Source organism: Protopterus annectens, chromosome 1.part0, assembly GCF_019279795.1.
Source record: "Protopterus annectens isolate FY-2018-M chromosome 1.part0, PAN1.0, whole genome shotgun sequence".
Lineage (NCBI taxonomy): Eukaryota > Metazoa > Chordata > Ceratodontiformes > Protopteridae > Protopterus > Protopterus annectens.
In genome coordinates, this window is record NC_056725.1 from 1,380,485,901 (window position 1) to 1,380,509,834 (window position 23,934).

A 23,934-nucleotide genomic window follows, 5' to 3' on the forward strand; every position below is an offset into this window, starting at 1 on the left:
CAGCTGTCTCAATGGATACAGGGGGGTAAAAAACACTGTGAACAGTAATATAAATAAATCACACATACTGTCATAATTATCCATTTGCCAGTTGGATACAAAGTGTGCAGAGTAACATATGTAGTTTATGGTTTGCTTGTTATTGCAGTCATGGGAAGACACTAAAGAGGGAAGAATGCAGCACTGGACATTTTGCCATTTAATGCAAATGGATATTACTAAAACCAGCTTCACATAAGACTCTTTCACCTCACATGGAAACAAATTATTTTGGTACATATGATACTCATGTTAGCATCTATGAAAATATTGACCAGTATATAAGGTTAAAAAGTATGTATGCTGCAGGAAATATCAGTCTGGAGTACTTGTCAATCGCATGTGTGTCAATCTTCTTGCTGACATATCCAAATCTGCTTTTCCTGCGACCAGAGTTTCGTTCTTCAGTAAGGGCCAGATGAACTAGCATTCTGTCTTGTTTCTCGCCATTTTCTGAGGCGATGTACTGGCCCAGGTTGTTGACCTCACCGTCACTGTAGCTGCCATCTATCATCATTGGCCGTGGCTGAGGCAATCCACATGTACAAGGAAGCTGTTAATGGATAAAAAAAAATCCTTGTTAGTTCTCACTGTTCAGAACTGTAAGATTTACATCCTCAGAAAATAAAGTACAGGCAAACATTTCTAGAAGTTAGGAGCATATCACTGCACAAAGGTAAGGGAATGTTTCAGAATGTAGAGGTAAGTTCAGTAGAGAGTGAAATGACATATACTATAATATGTAATCTCATAGGTGAAACTGCTGCCCATGGCACAACCATAGAATCCCTCTTGGTCTATGGAATGAACATGGCCATAGTTTAGGGTTGGAAGTAGGCCCAGATCAAGTATGTCACAAATGCAAGTAGCAAATGTTGAGAAGCTGTTCTCACATCTCCATCAGGACAGACAGATGGACCACTAATAGTATATGTGTCTTCTAAGGGCATTTGCTCTGATGCATTACAACTTTTATATGAACAACTAACAATGTTCATCTGACAAAGGGAGAGGATAGAAAAGGGATTTGTGCTGTAGGTTAGGAAAAGAGAATCATTAACCAAGAAATGAGTTCATCACTTCTTTTGCCAGTTATGTGTGACTCTGTGAGAAGACAGCCTTTCATCCAAACTATAAAGACATGCTACAGTAGAACCCTGAAGATTAAGCAAGGTAAAAAGGTACACTGTAGCTGTCTAGAAGTCAAACTTTGTGCTGTCCAACAGTTGGTGTTTACCATACCCAAACACATAACTGGAGGCACTGTAAGAATAAAGTAATGATAATAATAAATAACAATTGAATAAGATTAATGAAACAATAGTAAGCAGAGAGTAGGACTTACTGCATTTACCCATAATTCATTGACCCCCATGAATCAGGAGTTACTGACACAGAGTAGTCAGTCCCACTGTAGACAAGAGTGAGTAATGACAGTAAGTCTAGAGTAATGACTATCACCTGAGGCTGGTCACAAATATTAAGGGTTTTTCAGTGACTGACATTTCTAAAACTCCCATTTACACTTTTAATAGGTTTTTGAACCCTGTCTATAGACAGATGCAGGAATCTGCCCTTCCTACTCCTGCTGCTTACATATACTTATTCTGAGATCACCACAGCTCACACTTAGGCTATGCTCTCCCGATTCACAGTTTAGTGACTCTGTTCCATGGATTACAGTTACAGTCCTCAAAATTTCAATGAACATAAAAAATGACCTACAATATGATGGAATGAAAAATAACTTGGGGGCAGGGCAGATGAGTGTGATCAATCATATGTCTTCTTGGATGTCCTGAATTCTGATTTTTTTTACAGGATGGGAAGGATATAAAAATGCTGCTGGACAAAGTTATAGTGTGACAGTTCATTACTAATGATCATGAAAACTAACTTACAGAAACAGTCAACTTGGGCAATTACAGGCTAAGCAATCAGAAGAAAAAATAATTCATTTCTTGTTATCTATATGTGTGCAGGGGGGTTTATATCAATGAGAACATCAGGAAGTGGGAAGGGTGACATTAAAACTATGTTAAGAAGAATTAAGAGATTTCTAGATTGCAAAGACTAAAGTGTTCTCAAAACAGATGGCAGACTAATATATTTAGGGCACTAGTCAGATATTTATTTGTAGTGCTTGTGCAATGATTGTAAATAAACTTCTGCATCCCTCATTGGCAAATGTGCAAATGAGCCATCTTGCCATCCTATTCCTAAATGTAGTTTTGGTTTGCTTGTGGATGTTATTTAGAGGAATAAAAGGGAATATATATGGTTGTTGTAACAGCTAGATATGCTTACTATCCTGGTAGGAAATGGCTTACCTGAGCAGAGTATCAGAATGAACCAAGAATTCATCCATACTTAGTACTGTTCACAAGAATGCCTGTTTGTCATACACCCATCTCCTGGATTATGTTGTTCATAGGTTCATAGGTTCATAGGTTCATAGGTAGGTACTAGGCTATCGGCCCAAGGGCCTATGCAAGCCTAGCCAACAAGGTTCCCTGGCTTACGTCACCCAAGAAAGTTATTTTCCTGTGCCACTGTCGAGCAGAGACACAGAAGTGATCCCTGGGGTGTATTTCCTATTTCCCATCCACTCATCAAGATTTTTCTTGAAGAGTGCTAATGAAGAACTTTGCTTGACATAGATGGGTAGCCTGTTCCAGAGTATGGGAAGTTTCTGGGACAGGAATCTATCCCTCCAGCATGTTCTGTTTATTGTGGTGACAAGATTTAGGTCCCTAGAGTGTGTAGCTCGGAGGGATTGGGATTTCTTTAGGTGTAGCATGTCCAACAGTTCTGGGTTTGAAGTAGCTTTATATGTTAGGCAGAGATCACCTCGGAGTAGGCGATATGCTACGGAGTAAAGCTGGAGTTTTTTGAGGCGGTCAGTGTAGGGCATTTGTTTGAGGCCAGTAATCCTCTTTGTGAGGTACTTCTGTGGCCTTTCCAGCTGCTGCAGCTGACTTGACATTTATCAATTAGAAGGAATCCCTGACCTGCACTGTGCACTGTAACCTTTCCAGAGGTGTTATCTGGTCATGACATGTGTGAGCTATGATAATTTACACAATCTAATTCTGCAAATGGTGAAAAACTGGTGAAAATGTGTAGCTTTCCTGCAAACTAAGGTAATATAATAAATGCTGGAAAGACAGGCTTATTATTGCACTATGGGTGTTCAGGAATCTAGGATAGGAAGCAGGTGTTTGTTGACAGGTTTAACTAATTCACTCATTCAGTCTATAGCAATTGCAGAAAATCTACAACCCTTATATCTTGCTTGCTGTTAATAGTATATTTTGTGCATTTGCAGGCACCAGTAAAGCATTATAACTGCACAGTAAACTTCACGTTCTCATAAGCTGTATATAAATGCATAACTAACAAGAGCTGTACAATATAAAACAATCTCTGTAAAGATCAACAATTATTTTGCTTACATTTTCTGGCAAACCAAGATCACAAATTTCCATTTTCTGTTAATTTCACCAACATTCAGTACCTCAAAATGTATGCATGCTAATATCAATGTGTCAGAGACAGTTTTGCACATAACAATATTACATTTCACTTGGTCCCGTGCAATTTCTTGTAAGACTGTTTTTAAATATTAATGAAATATGGAAAGTATGGATATGTTTCTCTGTAGTCTTACAGACTACACTGCAGATAAACAAAACCTTGAACAGTACACATAAAATGTCAGTATCTATTGTTTTGCTTTAAAACCTTGAAAGCCCAAATGCTTGAATCTTATGAGTTTGAGCCCAAATGCTTAAATCTCGCAAGACCAAACCACCACAGTGAAACAGAACAGTGTTTTTTTTTCTGGGACCTGGACTGTGTGGATTGTGACACAGCAGGGATTGAGGTATTGGTCCTTTCCCCATGTCTTGGAGTTAGAATATATAAGTAGCGAGGGATGTGGGGGACTTGTCTCCCCCCATGCAAATGCAGGTCTGTGTGTTTTCAAGTTTATGAGATTTGAGCATTTGGGATTTCAGTGTTTTAAAGTAGAACCCAGTATCTGTTTGTCTATCCTAATGCGACTTTTCATGTGATTTTTATGTATTTTTATGCTGACTGCTTTCTGAAATATCAAGGAAAAGAATATAAAATATGTTTATTGTAAATAAGGGCACCAAATATCTCCATGGCTACATATGCCACACTTAAATTATCAGTGGTAGTTTTATCCTTTATGATGTCATGTTTCATATAATGCCACTAAATTTTTGAATGTTGCTTATTTTTTTCAGGCATTATGAACCTTTTGAAATTTTTTTCATAAATAACAATACAGAATGTATGAGAGTAGGTGTCAAAAATATATATTTTAGGTTTTGCTACTCATAGTTTCCTAATGCTACAGTACAAGACACTGTATTTATTATAGCAGATATTCCATTCACCTGTTCTTTCACTGTTTCTTTTAGATTTGAATTACTCATTTGCATTGATTTCATTGGGCTACAGAAACTAACTAAAAGTTCTACTTGATTTGTGCTTTAGGCAGCTACTGTAACCTTTTATAAATGAAGTGTCTCATGGGTGTTTTCTACTGTAGTTCTGGGGCAATTCGATTTTTTTTTATTATTATTGTCATTTAAGTCTGAGCTTCTTTTCAATCTTTTTTATGCCATCAGCTTATTTTTTCATGCAGTGTAATGAATGTTATGTTAGGAATTATTAGCATTATAGTTTAGTTACATTTCCTGAGATTCACAAGCATTCTCTCCACCAAAGGTAATTTTGCCTGTGTATTCTGAGTGCACACTGTGTGAAGTTACATTTTGTATACAGATATGATTTGGATTGTGTATCTACAGGTTGTCAAGGTCAAACTCTCAGCATCTAAGCACAAGAAATCTGGGCAAAGTCAAAAATAATGGTGGTACAAAGGCTCAAACTAAGGGGCAAATTATAATTACTACTCTTTTAAACTTAGGGATTTGTTAGAATAACAGGTTTTCCTGAAATACGCATTTCTGAAGAATATGAAGTCTGAAACTTAAATGTGTGTTATTATGATTGACTTCAACTCTCAGTGATTTGCCAGAAAACCACAAATTTTATGAGGAACATATTAAAAATATGAGGCACAAATCTGGACATTCTGAGAAAATCTGGACAGTTGAGTGGTATGTCAAGTGTCCAAATGACAAAATATTGGGGAACAGAAGTGATTACTGTTTTCCAAAGGAAATCACTGTTGGTATGTTTTTTAAGTAGGCTCTGGCAGTGATTTCTTGGTTTTTCAGATTTTTTTGTCCCTTCTTTGTGATTGTGCATTCGTAAGTCAGAGTATGATTAAAGTTCATGACATTAGTATTGTTTCAGTCTTTGATGTTAGCCAAAAGTGCTGTTTACAGCACTTGCAATGTGACCAGAAATGATTCCTCCTGCAATTCATATAGAGTTACATGTATTGGTAGAATATCTAAATATGGCTGCCAATTCTTTTCTATGAGACCCATTTTTCCTACTACTATTGGAACTGTCTGGGTATCTATCTTCCACACTGCTCCCATTTTTGCCTGCAAATACTAGTATTTTATGACTTAGTGTCTCTCTGTACATAAGACACTGTAAGCAATTTCAATGATCAATGCTATTTTTGTCTTCTTTTCCTGGGCTACTATACCTGCTTTTCTCACAACTATTTTCTGAACTGTTGGCAATGGGTTATTCCAGGTGATGTAAACGTCAACATTCTCTCCAGTGCTTCATGGCTCACCTTTCCAATGCATCCCAGCTACTTCAATATTGTAGTGTTTGCACAATCTCCAATGCAACAGTTTTGCCGCATTCTTATGCCTTTTAGTAGACAGGTCCTCTGTCATTAATGTGCCACACCCAGCAACAAGATGTGTGACTCCTTCCAATTCTTTTATACAGAGCCTGCATTTGACTGTTTCTCCCACATGTTCAATGGACTTTGTAAAAATGTGTATGTAGTCCACTGTTCTGGGCTGTCATTATCAACGTTCCATCCTTTGGTTTCAGTGCATGTCTCCTTAACCACTCCTGCATCAAATTCTAATCAATATAATGTGCCAGGAGATCTCTATACTTGCCACTATATTCATGTCTTTTCCATATTCTTTTCTTTCTGATCTGATCCTTCACCTTATATTCTTTCTTTTGTTTTTTGGCACATTCAGTTGCTGTCTGATTTTTCCTCTACTTCTGTTTTGATTTCCATTCCCACTTGCCACCTGAATGCTTCTGCTAAACTAAACAGAGAGGTCATCTTAGACTTCCTCTCCTCATGATTTAAAACTTTCGCTATGTTTGGATTTGAAGAGGTCAGCAGATATGCATGCATTAAAGTAGTTTTGTTTATCTGTTTCCTCTTGTATAGTCTTCTAACAATGACACTTCTTGCCTTAATTGCTTTATAGTTTATTCTTTCAATGCTTCCACAATAATATTTGAATTTGTCCCTTTCTTTCCTTTATTGCTCTGTGTTTTGTAGTAAGAATTTAACTGTTATTAATTTAGATGCACAGTAATATATCCTATTTACTTTTGTTATAATCACATGAGTTTCGGTAAATAGTCTTTATTACTGTGTTCATCTATTTTATCAGGCTTTTAACATTTTACGTCTTATTTGCTTGCTGTAATCTATTTCTTTCCTCAGTCTTAATATGTCTAGCCATCTCTATTAAATCAAACAACTCTTCACTTAGATCATTTTCTTCTAAATGAGGTTACATTCTTTGTTCTGTGTTTCCTGCAGGTGTTCTACAGAAAGTTCTAAATCTTCTTCCGTTGACATATTCTCTTTAGCTGCATCCTGCATCATCCATGGCTCTTTCATATGGGAATTCAATGGCCCATCACTCCTCAACATTGACTGTGTCAGAGTTGCCACTGTTTGCAGCTGCTTCCTTTGGTGTGCAGTTCCAACTGAACTTTTGTACTGGGTTCTTGCTGAAGGCTGCAGAGTATCTTCATGTTGCAAGTAATCATAAGCTTTTCATTCCACCTGCTTTTCCTTAATTTGGGGACTCATTGTTCTAATTTGCTGTGACATTACCTGAGTTGGATTTTCTACACTAAATCTTTCGCTTCACAGGTAAGCCATAACTTTAGTTTCTATTGCTTTACCTTCTCCATTGCTAATACCATTTTCTGCTTTCCCTTTGTTTTCTTATTTTTCTGTTGTGAAATGTTCCATATCCATCTGCCTTTGCCTGAATTTCTCTTCAAATATCTTTGGTCCTGCTTTTTTGTATTGATTATTTTTTCTTTCTCCTTTGCATAAATATTTCACCATATTAAATCTCTTTTTCTTTCCCATGTCCATATTTTTCTTTGGATGTCTCCTGCTCCACCTATTTCTCTTTAATTTGAGGACTGTATTGTTCCATCATGCTGTGACATAACCTGTGTTAGGCTTTCTAAACTAAATCCTTCACTTCACAGGTATTCCATAACTTCCGCTTCTAGTTGTTTAATTACTGCTTTACTAATCTTCTGTTCTACATTCCCCTTTGTAATCTTATTTTTTGTATTGTGAAATTGTTCATATCTGGGTACCTTTGTCTATATTTCTTTTTAAATATCTTTGGAGCTGCATTTTTGTATTGACTAGTTTGGCCTTCTCCCTTGCATAAATATTGCACCATATCAGATTTATTTTTTTCTTTCCCACATCCATGTTTCTTTTTATATCTTTCAAAAATCTATGGGTTTTGTTCTTTATATTTTCGCACTTCCTCTGTTCTTTTTCCAAGCAGTCCAAAGTTTCTTTCTTTATGTAATGTTTTTCATAGATCTGTTGTATTAATGAACACAAATTGAGACTGGAAGCTTTTGACAAGTTTTCTTATACAAGTATTTTTCTTTCCTTTAATTTTCTCTTAATTTTTTTGAATATCTTCTATCTGAAAATTCTTGGCTTCTTGCATAATAGTAACAATACATAATACTGCTGTTTAAATTTTCTAAGTATTTTGGGTTTCTAATACCATGCCAGGAATGGACTCCAATCCTAAGTCAGGGTATAATTAAAGTTCATGAAATTAGTTTTGTTTCAGCCTTAGATGTTAGCCCAAAGTGTTCTTTGCAACACCTACAATGTGCCTAGAATTTACTCCTTTGGCAAATTCATACTGAGTTACATGTATCAGTACCATATCTAAAGATGGCTGTAAATTCTTTTCTATGAGACCCATTTTTCCTACTACTATTGGAACTGTCTGGTTATCTGTCATCCATATTGCTCCTATTTCTGACTGCAGATCCTGGTATTTTATGACTTTGTGTCTCTCTCTGTACGTAAGACCTTGCAATCACTGGGTGTAGCAATTTCAATGATCAATTATGTTTTTTCTTATTTTCATGGAGTGATATTCCTGGTTTTCTCACAGCTGTTTTCTGAACTGTTGGTAATGGGTGATCCCAAGTGATACAAATGTCATCATTCTCTCCAGTGCTTTGTGGCTCATGTGTCCAATGCTTATCAGCTACTTCAGTATTGTAGTGTTTGTACAATCCCCAATACAACAGTCTTGCCACATTATTATGCCTTCCAATATACAGTCCTTCTGCCATTAGTATATCACAACCAGCAACAAGGTGTGCAACTGTTTCCAGTTCTGTTTTTCAAAACTTACATTTGTCTCTCTCCCACATGTTTAATGGACTTTGCAAACCAACATGTATGTAGTCCACTATCTTTAGCTACTAATATTAACCTTTCATCTTTTGGTTTAAATTCATCTCTCCTTAATCATTCCTGCATCAAGTCTTGACCAACATGAGGTTGTTTGCAGGAGTTTTCTATACTTGGTAATATATTTATGGCTTTTCCACATTTCTTTCCTTCTCATCTGATCCTTCTCCTTATATTCTTTTTTTTTTGTTTCTTGGCACATTCAGTTGCTCTCTGATTTCTGTCTACTTCTGGTTTGATTTCCTTTCCTATTTGACACTTGAATGCTTCCACTAATGTAAGCAGAGAGATCATCTTAGACTTCTTCCTTTCCTCGTCTTTTTAAAACTTTTACTATGTTTGGATCTGTTGAGGCCAGCAGATATGTATGCAATCCTGCAATCACAGATCTATACATGTAATTAATTTTAAGGAGGCCCATACCACTTTCAGAACAAGGACTATATAATCTTGGTATACACTGATTTTTTTTCATACCATTTGATAAGCATGGAGTATTTTTCTTATTTTTCTGTCCATCTGATCCAGTACGCTTTGGGGTCAGTCAATCACCCCAAAACTGTAAGTTAGCACAGGAAAAGAAAATTGGTTTATAGCATGGCATTTATTCCTAGATGTCAGGGCTATTTTCAATATTAGTTTTATTCTTCTGAAGTATTCCTTACTGAGATTTTATTCATATTTGTCCATGTTTTATTGTCAGTCTTTCATCACTTTCCAACTATTTATACACTTATTCCAGCTCAAGTTCCTTTATATCACATACCTGTCCTAAACTGATATTTTCTTGGTACTGCAACTTTCCTGCTTTAAATGTTAATTTCACACATTTATCAAAACCGAATGTCATTCTTGTATCATCTGAGAAAGTTTTAACCACTTGTAGTTGTGCTTTCAATTCATCTGATGAACTATTCAGTTTTAAGTCATCCAAAAAAAGTAGATGAGAAGTCTTTAAGCAAGTTTGTTTTTTAGGAGCCAAGTTATAACTAAGACTTAATCTGTTAAGTAAACAGCTTTTAAGTTGAGAGCAAAACAAAGCAACAGTGGTGACAAAGAATCACCCTGGAATATTCCCTTTTGAAATTGTATCCCTGGGATAATAATTTGCTGTTTGTCACAGTTTAATTGCAAAGTAGCTTGCCACTGTTTCATAGTCACTGTAATGTGATTGATTAGTGTAGGATGTATCTTACAAGGGTCTATATTAGAACACCGAACATTCAAAATTTCGAATGTTCTAATATCGAGCCCTATGAATCGAAAGTTTAAAACATCGAATATACAGAACAGCAAATTTTTTCCTAGGGAAAAAATTCACTGTTCCAAAACACACACACAACACAAGCACACCAAACAAACAGCAGTCCACACACATACACCTAAACTCTTACACCTAACCTTACATTAAACTATACATACACCACTAACTCTCCACTTACCTTAACCCAAACCCTAACCCTAAGGTCCATCACTATCACACAGTCACCTCACCCGAGCCCTAACCCTAACTCACCTAACCCGCCCTAACCCTCATGTCCACACAATCGCACACTTACCTGAACCCAACCCATAAATTTCCACCACAGCGCTGAAAATACCGAAGCAACAGAAACAGACAACCAAATTCTTTCCCTTGGAAAAAATTTGTTTTTCTGTTTCTTCGATATTTTCAGCGTTCGCTGAAAACGGGTCGATATTAGTACACTCGAAATTTTGAACGTTCGGTGTTCTAATATAGACCCATCTTACACATCTGTAAACACTCCTTTATATATGAATGTGGGATGCTGTCAAATATGTTTTTGTAATTTATCTATGCTGTACTTAGATTCTTCCCCTTTTTTATAATTTCCATTATGACTTTATACAAATGATCCTTTTTTCATATGATTATAGATTGTTGGAAGGAAAGTTATTGATCTACAGTTTTTAGAATGGCTTACAGGTGAACTGTTGAGGAGTATCATTTTCCTGTTGTTTACCAGGTTGGTGTCTGTTTGGGATGTGCATATAAGTAGTTCTTACCCAAGGTTAAATCTTCATATAAAGATGTTAAAACTTTTAGCCATAAGGTTGGTACTGCATCTAGGACTGGCAACTTCTTACTGTTTGCTTTAATTATTCTATCCTTTCAGTATCTTTGTTATGTTCCACAAGGTCTTCATAGATATTTCTCCAAAATATGTCTATTTTGTCTTTTTTTCTTTTTGCTTTGTCTCCTTTTTCTCTATAAAACTTTTTGGTACATCAATGAATTGCTTATACTTTTCCTTTATAGTTATCTGTATATCTTCTAAGTTTTTCTACCAGTGCTGATAGCTTTAGTTTATTATTTGCAATAGTGTATGATAGATCCTGGTCAGTTCTGATACTGCACATTGCTTTTATCAGGTCTGTCTTTCTAAGTATTTTTGTTGATCTGCTCCCTCTTCTATAATCTTCTAATAAAAACACTTCTTGTTTTAATTTCTTTATAGTTTTTTTTTTTCTATTTGATGCTTCCATAATGGCATATGGCATTTGATTTTTTTCCCTTCTTTTCCCTTATTGCTCCGTGTTTTTGTGGCAAGACATTATCTGTTATTAATTTAGCTGCACAGTAATATATCTTATTTACTTTTGTTATATCAGATGAATTTCTGTAAATAGTCTTGATTACTCTGTTCATTTGTTTTATCAGACGTCTAACATTTTGGGTCTTATTGACTTTCTGTAATCTATTTCTTTCATCGATCATAATATGATTTTCCATCTCTATTAAATCAAGCAACTCTTTCCTTAGATCATTTTTTTAAAGCAAGGGCACATTCTTTGTTCTCTGTTTCCTGTGGGCATTCTACAGAAAGTTCCAGAACATCTTCCTGTGATATGTACTCTTCAACTTCAACCTTCTTCATCCATTGTTCTTTCAAATGGGAACTCACTGGCCTATTACACCAAAACATTGATTGCAGCAGAGTTGCCATTGTTTCCAGCTGCTTCTCTTGCTCTGCCATTCCAACTAAACTTTTGTACATGTTTCCTGCTGAAGGCTCCAGAGTATCTTCATGTGGCAAATGACCAGCTGCTTCCCATTCCACCTGTTTCTCCTTAATTTGAGGACTCATTGTTCTATCATGCTGAGATTTTACCAAAGTTGGATTTTCTACACTAAATCCTTCACTTCACAGGTAATCCATAACTTCAGTTTCTATCTCTTTAACGTCTTCACTGCTAATCCTCTTTTCTACTTTCCACCTTTGTTTTCTTATTTTTGTATTGTAAAATTTTCAATAACCAGATGCCTTTGCCTGTATTTCTATTCAAATATGTTTGCTGCTGCATTTTTATATTGATTAGTTTTACTTTCTCCTTTGCACCATATGAAATTTCTTTTTCTTTCCCATGTCCATATTTCTTCTTCAGATGTCTCCTGCTCCACCTGTTTCTCCTTACCTTGGGGACTCATTGTTCCATCATGTTGTGGCATAATCTGTGCTAGTCTTTGTGTACTAAATCCTTTACTTTACAGGTATTACATAACTTCAGCTTCTATCTTCTGCTTGACTAATCTGTTCTACATTCCCCCTTTGTGATCTTATTTTTTGAATCGTGAAAATGTCCACATTTTTGTGCCTTTGCCCTTATTTCTCTTCAAATATCTTTGGAGCTGCTTCTTTGTATTGATTAGTTTGGCTTTCTCCTTTGCATAAATATTGCACCATATCAGATAACTCTTTCTTTCCCATGTTCATCTTTCTTTTTTCTATCTTTCAAAACTTCCTGGGTTTTGCTCTTTATAGTTTCATAGTTCCTCTGTCCCTTCTCTTTCTAAAAGGCCCAAAGTTTCTTGGAATATATAATGCTTTTCATGGATCTGTTGAAATTAATGAACACAAATTTGTAACTGAAGCTTTTGAGAGTTTTTCTTGTGCAGGTATTTTCTTTCCTCTAATTTCTCTTAATCTTTTTGAAAATCTTCTATATGGAAATTCTGGGCATCTTACATAGGATTTGTTAAGTTTACTTATATTTTCAGTTAGACTTCTGCGGTGGTGCAGCGGTACTGTTGTTGCCTCATAGCAAGAGGCTCTCCCGTTCTATTCTTGGCTTGGGTTGGAAGTGCCTTCTGTGTAGAGTCTGCATGTCCTCCCCGCGGTTGAGTGGGGGTTCAAAAGACTTGCGTTGAATGGGTGTGCCTTCGTTGAAGGTTGGGCGTCAGGCTGGCAACTTGACACAATAAAAAACAACTGCCAATCATTAGCGGACCGGAGTTCCGCTGTGGCAACCCCTAACCGGGAAAAGCAGAAAGAACAACAACTTATATTTTCAGTTAGTTCAATGTAGTTAGTTTAGATAGTTAGAATAGTGTCCATTTTGTAAGTAATGCTATATTTTGATTGGCTGGTTGTGGATAGTGGTTTTATTTATATATTTATTTGTTTGTTTGTTTATTTATGCATGCATGTATATATGTGTTTATTATTTAAAGTTCTTTTCCTGCTCTAAGAAGAACAGATTTAATTTCTAGGCTGATAATTTATGCAGGAAATGTTGTTTTGGGAGACTGTGTGCATATGGATTTTGTGTGTGCAGTGTGTAAAATTATTGATTTTCTCACATTTGTATGATTGGGAAATGCAGTTCATGTTGAAATTTTTATTTTTGTTTTTCAGTTTTTGTCAAATGAAGTATATACTGCGTTGTTTTAGTTGGCCAGACTATTTTGCAGGGGCATCACCATCTATGTTTTGTGTGTATATGAACATTTTAGTTTAGTTTTCAGCCAGTGGAGTAACTACGTCAGGTTTAGGGGAATCTTAGTAGCCTTGATAACATTCAAAGGGTGTAGATAAACTGGTGATGGTATGCCAAGAGTGTAGCTGTTTTATGATAATGTTCTGAGAATGTAGATAAACAAAAGAACGTAACTTCACAGTATATCAGATATGTGTTTTTATCACATCATTTATCTGGGGTCTACTGTTAGAATAAAATGTTAAGAATGTCATGTGCTGCAAGTACAGGGTCAGTGTAAGTTTTCTCAGCAGGATGTAACCTTTCACATAATGTAATTAAACTACATACATATGTACATACATACATACCTGCATATTCAACGGCTGCATGAGTGGACATTTTAAAATGACATATAATGGCTTCAGGCAGCACAGGATGTCTGAGAATGAAGAGAAGAGTGATTCTAGGAGGCAGATAGGGAATGGCTGGAGGATGTTACATAAACAAGGATATAAGCAGAAGTACAAAATGGTCTGACAGAACTATTGTCAAGTGAATAAGGAGCAGTGGCAGATGTAGAGGTGGTGCTGAACTATGGGTACCCTCCTTTTAAGAGATAAGGCCCATTGCTTGGAATATTATGGTTTCTCCCAATACATGTACATCATAATTTACTAAGCCCAGTGCAACTCCTCTTTTCCAAATTCTTTTAAAATTTTCCAACCACACCACTCTGTTAAAATAATAGGAAATAAGTCATTACCACATGACCAATGTATAAATGCTTTCAAGAGATTCAAATAAGCTCTTATTTTTTGTGCTTTATGAATGATCAGCATTATATTGCATGTGTACAAGAAATGAATGTAGCATTAGTGGTTTGGGCCAAGGGTATAATGTGAAAGAATCTCTTGAATAGCTGCATAAACCTGCCAGGTTAAAATATTTAATGACAGTCATTGGTAGGATATATAATTTAATGGCATTTATGTATGTATGCATGTATGCTATGTATGTATGCATGTATGTATTCACTTAGTTATTAATTTTGTTAACCAAGCAGATAGGCTGAGCCATACTGAGCCTTTTTAGCCACAACCTATGTACACCACAAAATATACATTACAATATTTTTTTTCTTGTGAACCACAAGGTTGACCCACTGGCTCCCTTTCCTGCATTTAAGTGACCCACCCAGTCCTCCATCAGAGTGAGCAGTAGATGTAAGAATATGGTGATAGTGAGCAGACCAGTCTGCTGATCCTATGGACTATCTTATCCCCACCCCGTGGCAGCCTTATGAACTCCACTATTGCTGCATCAGAAAGAGTATGCCCACTTCACTTGCCCATCCAAGTGGCATGTTGTTTGCAGTATAGGCATGCAAGGCTGTTCATGCTAATGTGATACAGCAGTATTCCTGTAGGTGTTTTATTTCTATATATTTTGATGTCCTGCTGCCTGCTGACCATCAGCTATTCATACTCTATTGGCCCATTACTGAGGTTCAAAGCTGTTTCCAGCCAATTTGCTCCCCATGAGGTGAAAACTGATTACCAGGCTGTAATCCTGGCAGACATTAGGGGTTTTATTGATGCTGCTTAACCCCACCCCATGTTGATGTTGTGAGCATCCAGAAAGCACTCTGGACTCAGAAACACCAATAAAAACTTTTAGTCTTACAAAACTTTTGAGATTTCTCCCTTCATCAGTGTCAAAAAAAAAAAAAAAAAAAATCAGTTACTTAAAAACCAAATTCAAATTTTATCACAAAACACAGCCTCCATTCAGAACACAGAATTAATTAAGTTTAGTAAAAGATTTAAAAAGGTATTCACTACATGATTTTTAAAATTCAGCATTAGAAAACTGCATCAACTGATATTCTCAGGCGGTCTTGCATCCAAGTGCTAACCAAGCCAAACTCTGCTTAGCTTCTAACATTATGTTGTGAGCATCACAGAGGGGAGAGACTGCCTATACCCCTGATATGGAGAGATGTCTGCTCCCTACCGTGCCTCAGCAAGGTCTACCATGTGGCTTTGGTGGGATGACTTCTATTCTCAAGTAGCCTATGCCATTCCACTGGAGCAATGGGTCACCACAGGGGGAGTAGCCATGAGAACACTCCTTCCCAGATGAGTACACTGACATAGTCACATGTCTCTCACCCACCCTTCCGCTGCTCTTTCAACTTCCAGATCTGTTCATCTATTAGGTTGCCACTTGTCCTGCTAACATCAGGACACTCATTGCACTCCATTACTCACAGCACATAGCAATGGGATAGCTTTTGGCTACTTTTATATCCAAGGTTGCTACATCTTAGTGAAAGCAGAAAAAGGAGAAATTCTTGAGATACCACAACCTCCATCTTTTGGAGCAAAACCCTGATAGTCAAATATTAATAATCACACATAAGAGTACCAGTCACTGTTGTCACTCAAAGAAGCCTGGCTGCTAAGTGATATCACAGAACCTCGCCAAGGCCTTTGACACCATCCCCCACTCTGGAATCATAGATAAACTTACTAAGCTGGGCATTAATCCCAACATCACTTGATGGGTTGCCAACTTGCTTACTGACAGAACCCACACTGTAAAAGTAGCTGACTCCAAATCCAGCTCCAGACAAGTGACAAGTGGAGTACCTCAGGGTTCAGTCCTGGGACCACTCTTGTTTGGTATCTACTTCTCTGAAGTACAGGCCAATACTAAGGGACTCTGGCTAACAAAGTTCGCAGATGACTGCAAACTGGGAGCAATTATTGAATCTCCAAATGATGTGGATACTCTACAAAAGGGTCTTACAGAAACAAATGCTTGGTGCAAGAGCCATGGGCTTAAGCTCAATGCCAAGAAATTAATAGTTATCCCCTTTGGGAAAAACATGTACCCGTGAATTACCACATAGGTGGCAGTACACTAAACACCAAAAGTGTGATAAGAGACTTAGGGACACAGGTGGACAGTAGTCTCACCTTCGATAATCACATCGCCACAACAGTCAGGACATCCTTCTATGTGGCACACCTCATCACTAAGGGCTTTCATCCAGAAAAAAGGAGGTCATTGGCCCACTGTACTTATCCCTCATTAGACCCATTATAGAATACAAATCTCCATTTGGTATGTACCTCTCAAGACACCTGCAACAACTGGAAAGGCCACAGAAATACCTCACTAAAAGAATCACAGGCCTAAAGCAGATGCTGTATGCTGACTGCTTTAAAAAACTCTAGCTATACTCTGTTGCATACCGTCTACTCAGAGGCAATCTCTGCTTAACATACAAGGTCATGTCAAACCCAGAGCTGTTGGACATGCTACACTTAAAGAAATCCCAATCCCTCAGAGCCACACACTCCAGGGATCCAAATCTTGTCATCACAATAAACAAAACATGCTGGAGGGATAGGTTTCTGATGCAGAGACTCCCCAGACTCTGGAATAGACTGCCCATACATGTCAAGCAGATCGCCTCTTTGGCCCTCTTCAAAAGGAACCTTGATGATTGGATGAGAGAAAGGAAATTCACCCAGGGGATCCCGTCAGTCGCCCTGCTAGGCAGGGGTCCAGGAAGTAAATAGTGTGGGAAGAAATAGCCAGGGAATTGTTATGGCTAGGCTTGTATAGGCCCTAGGGCTGATAGCCTAGTGCCAACCTATGAACCTATAATCATCCTGAGTTTAGGTTATTTAAACCTAAGAGGCAATGCATGTGATTCAAATGCTGTCTCCCTTTTTTATTGTAGCTACAGGTGAAACTCAGCAAACTACTCTTTCAGTTTGCTAAAATCATTCATCATCAGTCAATCAATCAATCAATCAATCAGTCAATCAGTCAATCAATCAATCAATCAATCAATTCATTAATCAATTCTTTGATTATCTGCTTGATCCATTTTAGGCTTACAGGGAGCTTGACCCTATCCTGGCATGTAGTGGGGACAAGAAAAAAAGTAATCTTGATGGGCACCAACACATCACAGGATAAATATAGGTAGTCACATGGCTGATTTAGGCGATCACTAATTTAGCTATAGCATATTTTGGGATGTTTGAGAAAATAACAGTACTTGGGGAAAACTCACACAAACCCAGGAAGAAAGTGAGGATCCACACAGGAGACACTACAATTAAGAACCAAACTGGTGAATCACAGAAATGTGAGGCGGAACAGGTAATCACCACACAGGTGTGCTGACATTTTCCAACTTTAGCAAGATTTAATTCAATCAGCTTGTTTTTAAACAAATAAAGCAAACTTTTGTGAAGAAGTAGATAAACAGTGCCAGGCTTTCTAGAAACACCTGTGCTTATCATGGTGCTCATCGACTGCTACTATCAAAGACTGTACTCTATACCTCTCAGCAAATATCTTTACTAATCTAAAATTCACAGGGTCACAACCACTCATAGCTCAGTTACAGTTTACACACATGTTGTAACCTGGGCACTTATAGCTCATTTACAGCATGTACACATGTTGCAACCTGGGCACTCACAGCTCAGGTACAGTGTGCACACATGTTGTAACCTAGCCACTCACAGCTCAGTTACAGTGTGCACACGTTACCTGGGCACTCACAGCTCAGTGACACTGTGCACACATGTTGTAACCTGGGCACTCACAGCTCAGTTACAGTGTGCACACATGTTACCTGGGCACTCACAGCTCAGTGACACTGTGCACACATGTTGTAACCTGGGCACTCACAGCTCAATTACAGTGTGCACACATGCTGCAACCTGGGCACTCACAGCTCAGTTACAATGTGCACACATGTTGTAACCTGGGCACTCACAGCTCAGTTACAGTGTGCACACATGCTGTAATCCTGGCAGTCACAGCTCCGTTACAGTGTGATCACATGTAACCTGGGCACTCACGTGTGCACACATGTTGTAAACTGGGCACTCACAGCTCAGTTACAGTGTGCGCTCATGTTATAACCTGGGCACTCACGTGTGCACACATGTAATCTGGGCACTCGCAGCTCAGTTACAGTGTGCACTCATGTTGTAACCTGGGCACTCACATGTGCACACATGTTGTAACCTGGGCACTCACATCGCAGTTTCAGTGTGCACACATATTGTAACCTGGGCACTCACAGCTCAGTTACAGTGTGCACACATGTAACCTGGGCACTCACAGCTCAGTTACAGTGTGCACACATGTTGTAACCTGGGCACTTGCAGCTCAGTTACAGTGTGTACATATGTTGTAACCTGGGCACTCAAATCTCAGGTACAGTGTGCACACATGCTGTAACCTGGGCACTCACAGCTCAGTTACAGTGTGCACACATGTAACCTGCGCACTCACAGCTCAGTTACAGTGTGCACATATGTTGTAACCTGGGCACTCACAGCTCAGTTGCAGTGTGCACACATGTAACCTGGGCACTCACAGCTCAGTTACAGTGTGCACACGTTGTAATCTGGGCACTCACATGTGCACACTTGTTGTAACCTGGGCACTTGCAGCTCAGTTACAGTGTGCACTCATGTTGTAACCTGGGAATTTACCACTCAGTTACAGTGTGTACATATGTTTTAACCTGTGCACTCACAGCTCAGGTACAGTGTGCACACATGCTGTAACGTGGGCACTCATAGCTCAGTTACAGTGTGCACACATCTAACCTGGGCACTCATAGCTCAGTTACAGTGTGCACATATGTTGTAACCTGGACACGTACAGCTCAGTTATAGTGTGCACAGATGTTGTAACTTTGGCAACTTCCTCTGTACTTATCCTACCATAATATTTTACTCAATGTCTTTCCAAAAGCTTCATATTGAAATCTCAGGACTAGCAATTCCAAGTCCTGAAATACAGCAAAAAGGCAAAAAACACAGGAAAAGAATGAATATCGGATACCGATGTTCTTTAAAATTATTTTCTGAGGTCACCTTACTTCGATTAAAAGGGAATATTCTGAGAAATGGTAATCTCAGACTTGTCGGATTTTCAGTCATTCATTGTCCACATTCTGGGACTCAGGATTGCAAACCCAGATATTTATTTATTATTTATTATTATTTTATTTTACATATGTTTACCAGGAAAGTCCAACTGGGCCATTGGCCCATTTTCAGTGAAGGCCCAGGAAGAAAGGATCCTCAAAATTATGACATTACAAGAAATATAACAAGATATATTACAAGAAATATAAAACAAATATAAACAAGAAATATTACAAGAATAGGCCATTATTAAGAGATGGTAACACATGAAATATAGCAGAGCAAATTTGTGATGGTAGAAATAGTAGGGTGTTAGAGGAGATAAGAAAAATATAAAATATATACAGCAAGTATATTAATAGTGGGTTGAGGGTAAAAAATGGCGTAAAGTAAGAATGATATGAGTGGGCAGAGGAAAGACAGAGGAGAGAGTAACCACTAGGAATAGCTAGGTAAGTTGAGTTAGATTTAGTCAGGCTGCTAGGTAATTCATTTGGGTTGTTTCATATTTCATATGGTTAGCTTTTCCAAACTTAACACACAAGATGCATGTCATGAATCAAAGATTCCAACCAATTAAGTGCATAATAAAGTAGGTGTCTGCATACCTTTCAATTTCTTCACTTAAGAATGGTGGACAAGCCAAAAATAATGGGGACGCGAAGGCCCAAAATCAGAGACAGTTTTTACATATTACTCTAAAAAGATAATAGAACAACAGGATTTGCATCAAGCTGCATTTTATAAACAATAAGTAGTAAAAAAACTCTGACTGATATTATTAAATGTCTGCAGTCTTCAGTCATTTATCAAAAAGTCAAACATTTTATGGGAGATAGGGAAAAAATATTAGGCAAAATTGGGTACAGTTGAGAGGTATGGATTTCAGTAAAATAACTTGAGAGATTATGATGCTCTAGGAACAGATTTCCAAAAATGCAGAAATGAAAGGGTAAGATGCATCATGTTACTAGAAGAGATAATTTGTTGCAGGGCAAGATCATTGTAATGCTGCTTGTAATTAAAATGTATGCTGAGACCTAGAAGTCTTCATTCTAATATAAACACACCAGCCAGGATGGAGAAGTGAACTGGCTAAGAAGCATGGCATTCTGCCTAGACCTGTATTCTGCCCTACCTCTCACCTACCCAGAAGTCATAATTAAGACAGAGGTTATGTAAAGAAATGTCACTGACCTGGCTACACATAATGTATAGGGTTAAATCAGTGGTATGATGTACAGGAAAGCAAGACTTACCATCTGGAGGGCAGCCTTCAAACCTTGGTATTTCATCTGTCAGTGCACAGACATCCAAAAGTGATGATACACAACATATGCCAAAGAAACAGCAGCAGGGTTTATCACTCATGACACTGGTATACATCCCCTGTGTCTACATCACAAATAGTAGTAGGATGTGAGTGTGGCATTATTTTTTCACCTAAATGATGCATGTGATAATCTGCCACTAAGGCTGTTGAAACAGAAAACAGAGTGTACATGTACCCATATCGATGATACGATGTTGGATTACACAGGGAACAGCATAAAGAGATGACAGGCTGTAACGTTTTTCAACAACTCTATTATAAGTGCCTTACCAAGGTTAATCCATGACCTCAAGAATACACAAATATTTGTAGTCTAAATAGTAGTGTTTATTTTAAATAGAGTTCCTGTGAACTAATGGAAAGAACTGAAGGATGCCACTGTTTTCAGATTGCCCCACTTAAGTTTATTTCTACTTTTCAGATGTCCAATGGCTTTTTGACATCACTCTCTTATGTTTTTCATATTGACATTTGAGATTTAGTTTTGTTTTTCACCTGCACCTGAGATATACATGTAAACTCACTTATAAATAGTTTATTTTCCACTGCCTTTTTTCATTTCTTTATTTCTTTATCATCACAGATCTCACAGTAGTATAATTGCCACCTTAATAGTCCATTTGCCATGTTTCCATTATGGCTTAGTTGGCATGCAAGTTCTTTATTATTATTATGACCACCCATGTAACAGTGTCTGAAAACCCATAATCTGGGTACATCAGCTGACTTCTCTTCTGTCATTTATGCATCACATGATGATGGTATGAGGGCTGCTCTGAACAGAAGTACAAGTTACAGAGCACTTTTGTGTGAGGTTTCAGCTGTTGCTCTTCTGAGAGTTGAGCAGATAAGCACAGATTTGATCTACATAATTTGTGTTGCTCGGGATTTATCAGCAGAGGAAAGCATGTGGTGGAAATGGAATAGGAAGGATCAGCCCTTTGCTCTGACAACATAATACAAGCACTGCTGCTTATTTATGCAATTTGTGCATTTATTTAATTTGTCAGCTGAGTTATTGGACTGATCAAAATCCCCTTTTCAGGGGTTCACTATGAAATCTCGAAATACTGAAATCCCGAATTTCAGTATTTCGAAATTACATAGCCGAAACCTTCAAATCCTGAAAACCCATAATCGCGAAACTCAAAATCCCGAACCTACACTACACACAAAACACACACATAAACATACACACAACTTCCCCATACAAGCACACAGACAAAATTAGACCACATATAAGCAGGGGGAAGCCCACCCTGCACCCACATGTGGGGGGCACCCCCTACTTATATATACTAACACCGAGATCGCACAATCAGACACACAAAGGTAACTCACACCCAGAGATTTCACAGTCCCTCTCACATACACATCACAGTCACAACACACACACTGACATACACTAAAGCCCCTAACCAATGCACTTACACATACATACATACATACATACCCGAACTAACACCTAACCATTCACACACCGCAACACCAGAAGCCCTATTTCAAAATCTTCGTACTTTGGGATTTTGAATTTCACGCTTCTGGTGTTTCGGGATGTCAAGGCTCCGGTTTTATAATTTTGAAATACTGAAATTCGAGATTTCAGTATTTTGAAATTATGAATGGAACCCCTTTTCAGATACTATTCAGGTCAGGTAGGCAGTAACGATGCTTTTTTGAATACTTAACATAATGAATAGTTTCAATACAATATTGACAAATTAGAGGCAGGGCAATATACCATCATGTTTAAATAGCTGGCTGTAGGCAGCGGTGATCCCTGCAGTCACTGGGTGCCCCAACCACAGAAAGTTGTCTTAAATTAATATTCTATAACATATCTGTCAAACCAACAAAAGCTAGTACAGCAATCCTGTATACTTACTAAACCAGGTGACTAATAATAACTCTTATTAGTGGTTCTAGTGGTTCTGCAGTTAATTCCGCGGTGGTACAGCGGTAGCGTTGTTACCTCACAGCAAGAGATTCTCCCGTTCAATTCTCGGCTTGGCTTGGGAGTGCCTTCTGTGTGGAGTCTGCATGTCCTCCCTGTGGTTGGGTAGCATTCCAAAGATATGCGTGTGTAAATGGGCGTGCCTTTGTTGAAGGTTGGGTATCGAGCTGGCACCTCAGCGTTTCATAAAAATCTACTGCCAATTATTAGCGGACTGGAGTTCCGCTGTGGCAACCCCTTTCTGGGAAAAAGCTGAAAGACAAACAACAACAAAGTGGTTCTGCAGTTATCTGTTCAAGAGAGAGAGACTAGAGAGAGAGAGTGTGTGTGTGTGTGTGTGTGTGTGTATGTGTGTGTGTGTGTGTGTGTGTGTGTGTGTGTGTGTGTGTGTGTGTGTGTGTGTGTGTGCATCTCTTATTATTCTGTTATAATCTTTATTTTAGAACTTCACATTTCACAGAAAGGAGGCTTGCTCTGTACCTAAAGGCAGTTATTTGTGCATTTGTTGTCCCTTGCAGGTGAACTTCATTGATATGGAGAATGGAATGACATGAATCTTTTCCTGGGCTGCTCTTCCGTATATGTTTAGAGAGGTGACTGTTAGAGCAAATCAGGTTATGCTAATGCAGATTGTTGTGAAGGGTTTACAGCTGTGCTGGTAGCTGAGTGCTTGGGTACTGAATGAAATATTACATCAACTTGTAAAGGCTAGGGAAAAAACTAGCACTGGACTTTATTTTATGACATGATAAAGTTGCTAGAGAATGGAGCATGTCTAATCATTCAGCTAGGGCATGTTTGCTAAATACATAATGAAGCTGATTGTCATGAGAAGAGAAACTCTTCAAGGTCTGATGACTTATATCATTCTACCTGTTAACTGAACACTATACATATTTTCTGTGCCTTAAAAAAATGTAAAATGAAAAAAAAAAAACAGAATGTCCAGTAAACTGGATTTGCAGGATGGGAAGCCATACTGCCATTCCAGAAGAAAGAGAATGAGAAAGACAGCAGGTATGTGCAAAAAATAGTTGCACATGACCCTTAAGCCTGGGATCTTGGAAAAACATATGGTTGGAGTGGGGCGGCCATACATGGAAGTGAAGTATGGTTCACAAAAGGAGTGCAGGAACAAATGGATTAATGATGTGAGCAGCAGCAGCAGGGAGCAGTCTTGGCAGCAGTGGATTCATGGGAAATGATTGAG

At 38.0% G+C, this 23,934-nt stretch overlaps 1 protein-coding gene across 1 annotated transcript in view; it reads right to left on the reverse strand.

Annotated features, from left to right (window-relative positions):
• Positions 1 to 298: 298 nt before the first annotated feature.
• The window catches only part of LOC122801746 (gamma-aminobutyric acid receptor subunit rho-1), a 384,251-nt gene continuing 360,615 nt past the window's right edge, over positions 299 to 23,934 (reverse strand). Inside the window, exons 8-9 of the mRNA XM_044071303.1 lie at positions 1,539 to 1,552; positions 299 to 592 (exon numbers count right to left, since the gene is read on the reverse strand). Of these exons, the coding sequence (XP_043927238.1) occupies positions 299 to 592; positions 1,539 to 1,552 (308 nt within the window). The remainder of the gene's footprint in view (positions 593 to 1,538; positions 1,553 to 23,934) is intronic.